Raw genomic sequence first — 12,227 nt, forward strand, 5'->3', positions numbered from 1 at the left:
TTGGAGGGCCCCCACTCGACTCCGTTCTGCTGTGGCAGAGGTCATCCCTCTGGATGCCCAGTGAGTGCCTCTCCAGGGCAGCTTTGAGCCCTTCTGATCCCACCGCCAGGCTGTCACCCACCCTCTCCACTTCCTAAGGAATGTTCCAGGGCACCGCCCCCCCCAGCCCATCCACCCCTAACTTTCCCCTCCAGGATCATGCGTGCACAGCCCAGTGTGGTGCTGAGTGCCGCGCACACCGTGGCCGCGAGGATGTCGCCCTTCGTGCGCCAGATGGACTTTGCCATCGACTGGACGGCTGTGGAGGCGGGACGGGCTTTGTACAGGTGCAGCCCTTGCCCTTTCTTGCAGCTCGAGCCTTGCCCGAGACCCAGCCCCGACCCTGTCTGACCTGCTCCCCACCCCAGGCAGGGCGACCGCTCCGACTGCACCTACATTGTGCTCAATGGGCGGCTGCGCAGCGTCATCCAGCGGGGCAGCGGCAAGAAGGAGCTGGTGGGCGAGTACGGCCGCGGGGATCTCATTGGGGTGGTGAGTGCCGCGCCACCCACTGCCCTCTGATCACTCCCACTACGGGTTCCCCCCACTACTCCTCCCAACAAACACATCGTCCCAGGTAATCTGATGGGCCGAGCCCGGTCCTTTCCGTGAGCAGGAGAAGGGGGCAAATTCCTGGGGTGGTGAGTCTTGATCAGACTCCGGCCCCAGACCTTTATTAGAAGAGGAGACAATCCCCCCGCCTCCCGCTGGGCCTAGATCCCTAACCCTCTCCCCGAAGCCCTAATGAGTAGTGGGGTTTGATTTGCACCCATATCGGGGGGGTCTGTCGGGGTAGGGCGGTAGCGCCTCTTGTCTGCACCCACGGTTGGCTCCCCCTTTCCTGTTGGGGCCTCCCGGCTCAAGCAGCCCTGGTCATGCACTGGGGGGGCCCCCAGGTGGAGGCGCTGACACGGCAGCCTCGTGCCACGACGGTGCACGCTGTGCGCGACACGGAGCTGGCCAAACTCCCGGAGGGCACCCTGGGCCACATCAAACGTCGATACCCTCAGGTGTGGCTCGTGTGGCTCCCAAGCTGTGTGGGCTGGTCTCCTAATGGGGGGCGGGGCCCGAGGGGGCAGGGCCTAATAGTGGGGACAGAGTGGGGTGGGGGATAGAGCCCCAGGGAGCAGGGAGGAGACGGAAGCCCTCGCGTTAAGAGCAGGGCTCTTGGGAGTGGGACCCAAGTAACGGGGACCCAGGCACCCCGGTAGGAGGAGGGAAAAGTAGAACTCGGACAGTTGCCCCTCTCGTCTCATTGGATGGCTTCCCATGCCCCAGGTCGTAACTCGCCTCATCCACCTGCTAAGCCAGAAGATTTTAGGGAATTTGCAGCAGCTGCAAGGGCCCTTCCCAGGTGAGAGCCGGCTGGCCCCGGGAATGCTGGAGGTTGTAGTCCGACGCCTAGAACACGCTGGGAGGGGGAGCCCGAAGCCCTGGGCATGCGGGGAAGTGGAGTCCGGCGTATAAACCACGCGCTGGGTGGCGCTTAAAGGAGTGGGATCTGATTTCCGGTGCTTGCTGGCGGGGGTGGGGGGTGGGGGGTGGAGTTCGGGGTCCTGGGCACACCGGGAAACAGAGCCCTAGACCCAGGCCATGCTTTTAACGGAATCTAAAGTATCTGTCCTTGCCAACGGGCGGAGTCTTTAGGGGCGAACTTGTTTCTGGGTGTCAGGGCCTGCGGGCGGGATGGAGTCCACATCCTGAGCACACTGGGCGAGGGAGTCCCAGAAGAGTATGCTGGGAACTGAAGTCCGTGGGGTGGAAGTTAGGGGCCAGGGGCCAAGTTGGGAACTGGCTTCTGAAGTTACTGGCCAGCTGGAAGGTGTAGTTTGCTGAGTTAGGGCACATTGGGAATGGAGTCGGACTTCAGGTGTGTGGAAATATGGACCAGAGGTTCTAGGTAAGGGAGAACCGACCCTGAATCAGCCCAGCTGCTCCTCCTTCCCTTCAGGGTCTTCTGCCCCGTTGGCCTTGACACCTGGATGGTAGGGGGCAGTGGTGAGCCTTGGCTAAGGACGCCCCCACGCTCAGGGTCTTCTCTGACAGATTTTTTTCCCCCCCAGTTTTGGCCCATGTGTACAAATGCCCGTTCATTTTCCATCAGGCCATTGGTCCACCCTTGTTACAATTGTGGGGCAGTCTTGCTGGCAGAAACATTAAGATCTCAGACCCTTGAGTGCCTCTCTGTTGATGGGATATGGAAAAATTTTCAGGGGGGCACCTAATATGTACTAGGCCCTGTGCTGGGTGCCAGGGTTGGGGGATTAGGGAGAGTGCACAAGACAGACGAGGCTCCTAGAAGGGCTTACAGCTTGGCAAGCAAGATATTTGGAAAATACAAAGAAAAAGTGTGACGTCACAACCCGACATGTACAGTGAAGAAAACAAAAGAAGGTCTTGATGGAGTGTGATGAAGGGAGGGAGGGAGGTTTTCCTGGGGACAATGAGCTGGGACTTGACATGCCCAGAGGCAGAAATGAGATAGGGTGTGGCACTGAAGAGAACTAGGAAGGCCCTGCACACAGGGATTTGTGGTTTTGAAGCCCTTCAAGGAGGAAAGTGAGCAAGGGGGAGAAATGGGGGGAAGGAGTCAGGTCACATAGGGGCTGGGAGCCCCAGAAAGACATTTAAGCTTATTCAGACTGTTATGGGAAGCAACTGGAGGGGAGGAGCCAGTGGGAGGTCCAGGCAAGAGAGGGGGGTGAGGGCTTGGTCTAGAATGTTAGTGGAGAAGCTGGGAAGCAACAGATAGGTCAAAAATATATTTGTTTCTGCATAGTTTCGTGTTCAAGTTCCTTTAGTGGACGGAAGCACCAAGGCCATAATGGGGTAGGGGCACAGATCTGTCCACACAGGCACAGTGGAGTGCTTATAGAATTATGTAATGGATCCTGTTGAGATGAGGCCCTAAACTGAAGGTCACATAGCTAGGTCTTTCTTTTTTTTTAAGATTTTTTTATTTATTTGAGAGAGAGAGCACATGAGAGGGGGGAGGGTCAGAGGGAGAAGCAGACTCCCTGCCGAGCAGGAAGCCTGATGCGGGACTCGATGCGGGACTCGATGCGGGACTCGATCCAGGGACTCCGGGATCATGACCTGAGCCGAAGGCAGTCGCTTAACCAACTGAGCCACCCAGGCGCCCACATAGCTAGGTCTTATCAAGACGGTATGGGGTGAGGCTGTGGGTCCAGGACTGAGGCCACAACCTTTTGCGTGGCTTCACTAAGCCTCAGTTAGATGATGAAGGGCGGGGATTTCTGAGGAGGAGGAGGCAGGTCTACTTCTCCAGATGCAGGATTGCACAGCAAATCTCCTTCATTGGGGTCTCAGCAGGCTCGGGACTAGGCGTCCCCCCTCACTCGGAGCTTACCAACCCAGCCAGCAACCTGGCAACGGTGGCAGTCCTGCCAGTGTGTGCCGAGGTGCCCATGGTGGCCTTTACTTTGGAGCTGCAGCATGCTCTGCAAGCTATTGGTCAGTCCGGGGACCGGGGGGGGGGGGGGGGGGGGGGCGCGGGGGGGAGTGTGGGGCGAGGTGAGAACAGGCCATTGGTCTGGGTGTGGGTGGGGCACGTGTGGGCGGGGCCGTGGTCAGTGGGGGTGGGGTGGGAGGTGTTACGGGACAGGCCCCCAGTTCTCTGGGCCTGGGTGTCTGACTCTCCATCCTCACCCATCCCCAGGGCCTACACTCCTTCTCAACAGTGACACCATCCGGGCCCGCCTGGGGGCTTCTGCTCTCGATAGGTACGTGTTCGGAGTTTGAGGAGGTGGCGGATAGACTTGAAGCCCAGAATGCCTTCAGATTTGGTTGAGTCCTGGGCTGTGAACCAAGGAGCATGTGCCCCATCCATTCAGTCAGTGGGAGACCATGGGGCATGGACATGTGGGGGCCTGGGTGTCTAAGTTCCCCTCCTCCCAGTAATGGAACTACATGGTTTCTGGGAGGTGTGGGACCCCTGCCCAGCCCCCTGGGATGACTCACCCCCACCCCTGTCCCAGCATCCAAGAATTCCGGCTGTCAGGATGGCTGGCCCAGCAGGAGGACGCGCACCGCATCGTGCTCTACCAGACTGACGCATCGCTGACTCCCTGGACCGTCCGCTGCTTGCGCCAGGCCGACTGCATCCTCATCGTGGGCCTGGGCGACCAGGAGCCCACTCTCGGCCAGGTCCAGAGACCGTGCACAGTGACCCCTCCCCCCACCCCCGGACCGCGTCCCCTGCCCTCCGGTGCCTGCAGCAGGCCCCGTGCACCCTCACCGTGGGGCTAGGCAAGCAGGGACCCAAGCTCAGCCGGGGGTGGGGGGTGGGTGGCGGGGAGGTCATGACCGAGGATTAGTGACTTCCACCCTCTGTTCCCCCCCAGCTGGAGCAGATGCTGGAGAATACAGCGGTGCGCGCCCTCAAGCAGCTGGTCCTGCTGCACCGGGAGGAGGGCTCAGGCCCCACGCGCACCGTGGAGTGGCTCAACATGCGCAGCTGGTGCTCGGGGCACTTGCATCTGCGCTGTCCACGCCGCCTCTTCTCCCGCCGCAGCCCTGCCAAGTTGGTGAGCGCCGTGCCTGGAGAGGAGCCTTCCCAGGGACCACCAGCCTCTAGGACCGTTCGGGAGCGGGGCCGCTGTAGCGGTGGGCTTAGAGACGTGTGGGGGCAGGAGCGGTGGTGTGGAGGTCCAGACGTTCGCTCTTGTACCCCCATCCTCATGCGTCGCCGCTCTGTCCCCCCCGCATCCCAGCACGAGCTCTACGAGAAGGTTTTCTCCAGGCGCGCTGACCGGCACAGCGACTTCTCCCGCCTGGCGCGGGTGCTCACCGGCAACACCATTGCCCTGGTGCTGGGCGGGGGCGGGGCCAGGTGAGGGGGCGGGGCCAGGGTGCCTGCGGGGTGGGGCTTATTTCCTGGGAGCCGCCCTTGAGGGGTGGGGCTGGCACTCGTTCCTTGCCTGTGGAGGAGGTGGGGGGGCGGGGGAGCTGGGGAGGGGGCGGGACCTGGGGGGTCTCCAGTGGGCCCCTGGGTTTTGTCTCCCTTGCAGGGGCTGCTCGCACATCGGCGTGCTGAAGGCATTGGAGGAGGCAGGTGTCCCTGTCGACCTGGTGGGCGGCACATCCATCGGGTCCTTCATCGGGGCCCTGTATGCGGAGGAGCGGAGCGCCAGTCGCACGAAGCAGCGGGCCCGGGAGTGGGCCAAGGTGTGTATGGTGGGGGGGGGGCACCTACTGGAGGAGCACCCTGAAAGCTGATTCCCGAGGGGTTCCTGGGCTTTTTCTGCCTTGTTCCTGACTTCCATCTGTGAACCCCTCCTGGACCCTCATGGCAATACCTCCAGGACCTTGCCGACCTCTTGTGACCTCCTGGTTAGTGACCCTAGTCCCCAACCCCTCGCCCCCTGGCTGGAGCAGTCAGGACCCTTAGTGACCACCTCGTTAGTGACCCCAAGCGACTCCCGTTCGACCCCAGCCCGCCTCCTTGCCCCTAGGGCATGACCTCGGTGATGGAGCCGGTGTTGGACCTCACGTACCCCGTCACCTCCATGTTCACCGGGTCGGCCTTCAACCGCAGCATCCACCGGGTCTTCCAGGACAAGCAGATTGAGGTGTGCCCTCCGCCCTCGCCTGCCCTGTCCCCGCCGCTCCCCACGGGAGTCCCCACTCCTCTCCCAGCTTGGTCCCTGTTCCCACAGGACCTGTGGCTGCCGTACTTCAACGTGACCACGGACATCACCGCCTCGGCCATGCGTGTCCACAAAGATGGTGGGTGCCCCCAGCCGACCCCACAACGACCTCTGCGGCTGGGGGGGAGGGGGTGCAGGGAGGGCAGCCGAGCATCTGGGACATTGTTAACATGAGTGACCGTCCACCCTGGCCCGATTGCCGAGCACTAACCATCACCCACTAATGCCCCAGAGGCCCCAGGTATGTCTCTCCTCAGGGGTGGGGGGCTGGGGGAGGAGTCAGGCGCCTCACCCCCTCACGCCGTCCCCGCAGGCTGCGTGTGGCGTTACGTCCGGGCCAGTGCCTCCTACTGCCCCTACCTGCCCCCGCTCTGCGACCCCAAGGACGGGCACCTGCTGGTGGACGGGTGCTATGTCAACAACGTGCCAGGTCAGCGAGCCCACCGGGCTGGCCGGGCCTCCGAGCTTGTCTGAGCGTGTCTGTGCGTGTCTGTGTCTGTGTGTCCCGCCGGGCAGGCTCCCTGTGGCGGTACGTCCGCGCCAGCATGACGCTCTCGGGCTACCTGCCGCCGCTGTGCGACCCGAAGGACGGGCACCTCCTCATGGACGGCGGCTACATCAACAACCTGCCAGGCAAGTGGCTGCCCGCTCGCCCGCACGCGCGCACACGCGCAGGTGCGCGCCCGGATAGGCGCCCGGGAGGACGCGCGTGCACGCTCACGCCGCGGCAGATACGTGGGAGCGCCCGAGGACAGAAGCGTGTGGAGCTGGAAGGCGCTTCCACGGGCTGTGTTCACGTGAATGGACACACGTGGACACACGTGCGCACACGGAAAGGAGCATGCAGGGGGCCGTGGGACCCCCGGCTGGGCTCACGCGTTCTCGCGGCTGCTCACAGTGCGGATAGCGTACTCCCACACGTGCACGTGGCCAGACCCCTGTGCCCCTGAAATCGGGCGCGTGTCCTTGCCCACCAGGCTGGCCACATACACGCTGCGCGCTGCCTCAGACGCGCACAAGCGCACGCACACACACGGCGGGCACCTCTGGGTCCACGGTGAGCTTGCGTACCTGCTGCCCTCACATGTGCGGGCGAGCGGGGGGCCGGCGGTGCCACTGAAAATTTCGCGTGCCCGGAGGCGAGCACACCCAAGTAGACGTGTGTGCTAGCTGAACACACACTCTCGGTCCTGGAGGCCGGAGATCAGCCAACTCCAGCAAATCCAGCCCCTGCCTGGTTTTCTAAAGAAAGTTTTATTGACACGCGGCCACACCCAGTCGTTTGCGTCTCATCTGTGGCCACCTTTGTGCCACAGGGGCAAAGTTGAGAGTAGGGAGGGAGGCCACTCCGCTGCCAAGCCAAAGTTATCTTCTCTCTGGCCCCTTGCAGAAAAAGTTTGCCAACTCCGCCATGCAGGCTCTGTGCGGGTGCACACGCTAACAGCTGCACACACGTGAGCAGGTGTAGGCAGATCCACAGGTTGATCTAGACACGTGTGGACTGAAATGCACTCAGGCCCTGGTGTGTGTATAGAGCTATAGACACACCCAGAGGTGTGCGTGTTCACACACAGGAGACACACACAGACAACAGAGATGCGTGCAGGCACACAGATGTGGGAACATGTTCCTAGACAGATTAGCTCATGAGGGACTCGTGCAAAGTCTGCTGGAGACTTGGGTATCTTCCTGGGCTGGGCCTGGCTATAGGACCCTGTCCCCATGCCCCCAGGCTCTCCCAGACCCACTCAGGGATCCTCCATGGGACACACGGACATGCAAACACAAACCCACAGACACACCACCCTCCTCACAGGGCCATCACCCACCCTTCACGCCTCTGTCCTGTTTTCCTGAATGTCCTTTTTCTTGGTCATCGTTCTCTGTCACCGTCTCAGCCCCACATATCCCCCCAGATTCTCTCTCCTTCTGGATCTCTAATATCTCTTTCTCCCCCGAAAATCTCTGTTGCTGTTTCTCTTTCCCTGCATTTCTCTCCCTTGTGGCATGACTTCCACGCCTCTGCCGCTTGGACTCCCTGCCTCTCTGACTCTGTCCTCCTGTGTCTCTGGTTCCTGGTGTCCTTACCAACCTTTCTCTCTCCACAGCACTCCCCTCCATGCCGCTGTCCCCCCATGTGTCTGACATGGTGTCTTTTTTTCCCAAAAACTTTGTCCCTTTGCCTGCATCTGCCCCATCCCTCTGGCCCCAGTCCCCCAGACCTAAAAGCTCCACTGTTGGACCCCACCTCCTTAACATCACAGTCCTGGAAGTCCGTGCCCTTTGCATACCAGCATGTTGTTTGCATGGGTTTTTGTGTGTGACCATTTGCATGATGGTGTTTGTGGGACTGGGTTGAACATTCTCTGCCCTGGGCCCTGGTGGGGAGCTGCCTGCTGACCCTCCCCCCCACCCCCCGCCCCACAGCGGACATCGCCCGCAGTATGGGTGCCAAGACGGTCATCGCCATTGATGTGGGAAGCCAGGATGAGACAGACCTCAGCACCTACGGGGACAGCCTGTCTGGCTGGTGGCTGCTGTGGAAGCGGCTAAACCCCTGGGCAGACAAGATCAAGGTTCCAGACATGGCCGAGATCCAGTCCCGCCTGGCCTATGTGTCCTGTGTGCGGCAGCTGGAGGTCGTCAAGTCCAGCTCCTACTGCGAGTACCTGCGCCCGCCCATCGACTGCTTCAAGACCATGGACTTCGGGAAGTTCGACCAGATCTATGTGAGCGGGGTGGGGATGGCACGGTGCCAGCGTGGTGGGCTGGCAAAGCTTTACTGCTTAAAGCCCAGAGCGACCCAGGGGGAAGGATTGTAGGGCTCCATTCCCAAATGGGCTCCGTGAGGAGCAGATTGGTAATTGATTGGTGATGCCTGCGGTGAGTGTGGCAAGGGAATGGGGCGGTGCATGTGCTGTGTAAGCACTAAGTTTCCTGCTAGGTGCTGGCTGCACTGCCCGGAGCACATGAGAGGTTTCTAACGCCATTTCCGCACGGGTGGGAATGCGAACAGGCGATCCGTTAGTCATGTCTGCCACAGGCATGGGTGCAGCGTGGAGCCGTGCGCCGGCCACTAGCCGCTGACCTGCAAAGTGCGTCCCAGCCCACGGCCGCTGAAACTGATCGGGAGCTGAAGTGTGCCGTGGTGGATTAGTGATGTCTGTCACGGGCTGGGGAGATGGCGATGGGTGCAGCGGTATTGCGTGTTTGCAGACCTTGAGATAAGCTGACGCACCGTGGTCTCATGCCAGTTGGCACTTGGCGCACTGTGTGGGGCTGAGGGGGAAAGAATGTGGAGAGGTTGATGGGTCGGGCCTGGCAGGGGCACAGGATGAGGAATTTGGGGACAGGTGTGCTACACGTGGCTGGCTCGGAAATAAGTTGAGCCTCAGATGCCAGCTCCCTCCAGAGCATCGGGCTCTTGAGGGGCCAAGGAAGGGTCAGCAGAATGGAGATTGGCAGAGAAGGGGAGGCAGAGAAAACGTTAGGGGAGGGGCGTTTGCAGGCCCGGCTCCATCCTCCTCCCTTCCGGCAGGATGTGGGCTACCAGTATGGGAAGGCTGTGTTTGGGGGCTGGAGCCGGGGCGACATCATTGAAAAGATGCTCACAGACCGGCGATCTGCCGACCTCAACGAGAGCCGCCGCGCAGACGTAAGCCTGGGACCTACCCCAGTGGGGCCACTCTTAACAACAGAGCTTTCCCCCAGCCTGGCTGAGGCACCCCAAAAACTCAGATGACCCCAGACTTCCTTGGATTTAGCAGAGCCCCTCAGACCAGAGGGCTCCCCCTCGGATCTCAGGGTCCCCAAGACACCACAGCCCCTGACACTCCGGGACCCCACAGTCCCCCCGAGATGCTCACCTGCGCCACTCCACAGGTGCTGGCCTTCCCCAGCTCTGGCTTCACCGACTTGGCGGAGATTGTGTCCCGGATTGAGCCCCCCACGAGCTACGTTTCTGACGGCTGTGCTGACGGTGAGGGGCCAAGGCCACCTTTGGGGGCGGGGGGGGAGGTTGGAGCTGGGATCTGTGGGATATGGCTGGAGATGTCGGGCCAGCCCGCACCCCCTCACTTCGCCCTGCTCCCGGACTCCAGGGGAGGAATCGGACTGCCTGACGGAGTATGAGGAGGACGTAGGCCCTGACTGCTCGCGGGACGAGGGGGGCTCTCCCGAGGGTGCGAGCCCCAGCACTGCATCCGAGATGGTGAGAGTGGGTGGTCCTGGCCCTCCATGGGGTGGGGGTGACACGGCGGAGGCAGGCACAAGTGCCAGTGTCCCGTGCTGTGTGACGTGTGCGTGTGGCGCTCCTGTCCCTGCAGGAGGAGGAGAAGTCCGTTCTCCGGCACCGGCGTTGTCTGCCCCTGGACCCTCCCAGCTCAGCTGCGGAGGCCTGAGGACCTCGAGAGGGGTCCCCCTGGGGCTGGGCTGGGGCTGAGCCCTGTGGGGGTGGCTCACTCCTTCTCTCCCTGCTGCTATGCCTGCGACCCCCCTGGGTCCCCCTGAAACGCCAGGCCCCTGGGGCCCACACACTGGACTGCCCTGCCCCCAGGGGGAGGGGCCACACTGCACTGATGACCGTGATCAGTCACTCCCAATAAACCTTACCCTCTTGGAAGCAGCCTCGTGTCATCTTTGGGTTCGGAGGGGCACCTCGCCCCACCTTCCGTGACCAGGATGGCTGGAGCTGAGGCCCAAACGGCCTTGAGCTTGTCACAGTACCCACATGCCGTGCCCAGCCTCAGGCCCAGCTAGCTTCCCCCACTGTCAGTGCTCTCTCAGAATTGCCCCGTAGTCCCACTCAGTGCTGGCTTCAGACCACAGGGGGGATCTGGGGATCACAGGTATTCTTGGATGCCCACCCTGGCACCCCTCATTTTCCTTACTAGGTTTCCGCAGCCTCTGTGCTCGGCTGGTCCTACTGTGTGCAGGTGCTTTGTGTTTCCTATACGTTCCTACTGTGTGCACCACAGAGCCTGGTTCCCAGAGAACGCTGTGTACATATGCACAGACTTAAGGACTTTCAGAGGCTCCCAGGCATTGGTCCTACTGTGTGTTAGGCTGTGGTCACAGAATGAGCCAGTCCCTATGGCGCGCTGAGACCTGTCCCCAAGCGTTCTCATTTGCTGTCTTGGTGTGTCTAGACTGTGGAGCCAGACTGCCTGGTGTGAAACCACAGCCTCGCCTCTTACTGCTGGCTTTGGGCTTGTTGCTGAAACTCTGAGCCCCCTTGCTTCACCTGAGGAGTGGGGATGTGGGTGTTAACGTGACTCCCCGGATGTTACTACTCCAGCCTGGGCCCAGCGCCTGGCCACTGCCCCTGCTACATGCTGCAGGCCTCCTGGGGCTCCCGCTCACTGCCTTCACCACATGCTGTTCTGTGTGAAGTTCACTGGCACTAAATTCACGCACACTGTTGTGTGGCCATCCATCTCCAGAACTTTCTCATCTGAAACTGAAACTCTGCCCCAATTAAACAAGGACTCCCCAGCCCCGGGCTCCCACCTTCTGCTCTCTGTCTCTGTGGATTTGACTCCTCTAGGGACCTCCTAGAAGTGGAATCCTACAGTGTTTGATCTTTTGTGACTGGCTTAGTTCACTAACTATGACGCCCTCGAGGTTCATCCATGTTGTAGCAGGTGTCAGAATGTCCTTCCTTTTTAAGACTACACGAGATTCCGCAATATGGACGGACCATGTTGTGTTGATCCATTTATCCGTCAGTGGACCCTGGGGTAGCTTCCATCTCTGGGGCATTGTGGATAATGACTGCTGTGAACACGGATGTGTACGTACCCAGTTCTGAGTCTCTGCTTTCACTTCCTCTGGGTGTGGACCCAGCTGTGGAATTGCTGGGTCATAGGTCATTCTAAGTTTAACTTTTTGAGGAATTATCACTTTTCCTCACAGTGGCTGCACCACTTCACCTGCCTACCAGCAACGCACCAGCTTTGGAAGGTTTTTGAGTGGCGAATAGTCAGATCTGTGTTTCCAGAAGGGGACAGATTGCAGGGGACTGAGGAGAGATGATGGCCTAGGTTGAGGCAGCAGTGGGGGGCATGGGGCAGGGGATGCCAAGGAGGACGAGGGCACTTTGGTTGGCAAAGGTGACCAGGGAGGGGCATCTTTACCGAGATGGGATGCAGGGGAAGGAATAGGAGCAGGGGACGATGCTCGGCTCTGTTTTCACCATGTTCAGTCTGAGGAGCTTCAGGGACCATTCGAGGGGAGATGGCAGGGGCTCTGGACGTTTGGGGTGGGAACTTAAGAGAGATTTGTACCGGGAACCAGTCTGGAGGCCCCAGGACAGTGGTGGAGATTGATGCCATGGGGATGATGACATTGTCCAGAGAGGCCGTGCTGGGCAAGAACAGCCCTGGGGCTCATGTACGCCCTGTCTCTAGACGCTTACCTGAAGCCTCATTCCTCGCCTTGCAATAGCCCAGAACCTGTTGAGATGGATTGAGCACCCTGTGATTCTATGGGCTTGGAGAGCGCTACTCTTCAAGGCGGACT

The 12,227-nt window shown here is 60.7% G+C and overlaps 1 protein-coding gene across 14 annotated transcripts in view; it reads left to right on the forward strand.

The window, feature by feature from the left end:
- The window catches only part of PNPLA6 (patatin like phospholipase domain containing 6), a 30,433-nt gene that overhangs the window by 9,847 nt on the left and 8,359 nt on the right, over window positions 1-12,227 (forward strand). For 7 of the 14 annotated variants that reach the window (XM_064571734.1, XM_064571712.1, XM_064571730.1 and 4 more), the window contains 17 exons: window positions 195-326; window positions 408-531; window positions 936-1,049; window positions 1,318-1,393; window positions 3,370-3,513; window positions 3,719-3,782; window positions 4,038-4,206; window positions 4,404-4,586; window positions 4,773-4,891; window positions 5,070-5,226; window positions 5,514-5,630; window positions 5,718-5,787; window positions 6,225-6,341; window positions 8,136-8,437; window positions 9,247-9,363; window positions 9,591-9,687; window positions 9,809-9,918. In XM_064571734.1, coding sequence (XP_064427804.1) covers window positions 195-326; window positions 408-531; window positions 936-1,049; window positions 1,318-1,393; window positions 3,370-3,513; window positions 3,719-3,782; window positions 4,038-4,206; window positions 4,404-4,586; window positions 4,773-4,891; window positions 5,070-5,226; window positions 5,514-5,630; window positions 5,718-5,787; window positions 6,225-6,341; window positions 8,136-8,437; window positions 9,247-9,363; window positions 9,591-9,687; window positions 9,809-9,918 — 2,212 coding nt within the window. The other 7 variants (XM_064571717.1, XM_064571743.1, XM_045863104.3 and 4 more) reach the window with 3 other exon arrangements.

This window comes from Mirounga angustirostris, unplaced genomic scaffold (genome assembly GCF_029215605.1).
Source record: "Mirounga angustirostris isolate CCGP_5_RB_7025 unplaced genomic scaffold, mMirAng1.0.hap1 SCAF_1, whole genome shotgun sequence".
Lineage (NCBI taxonomy): Eukaryota > Metazoa > Chordata > Mammalia > Carnivora > Phocidae > Mirounga > Mirounga angustirostris.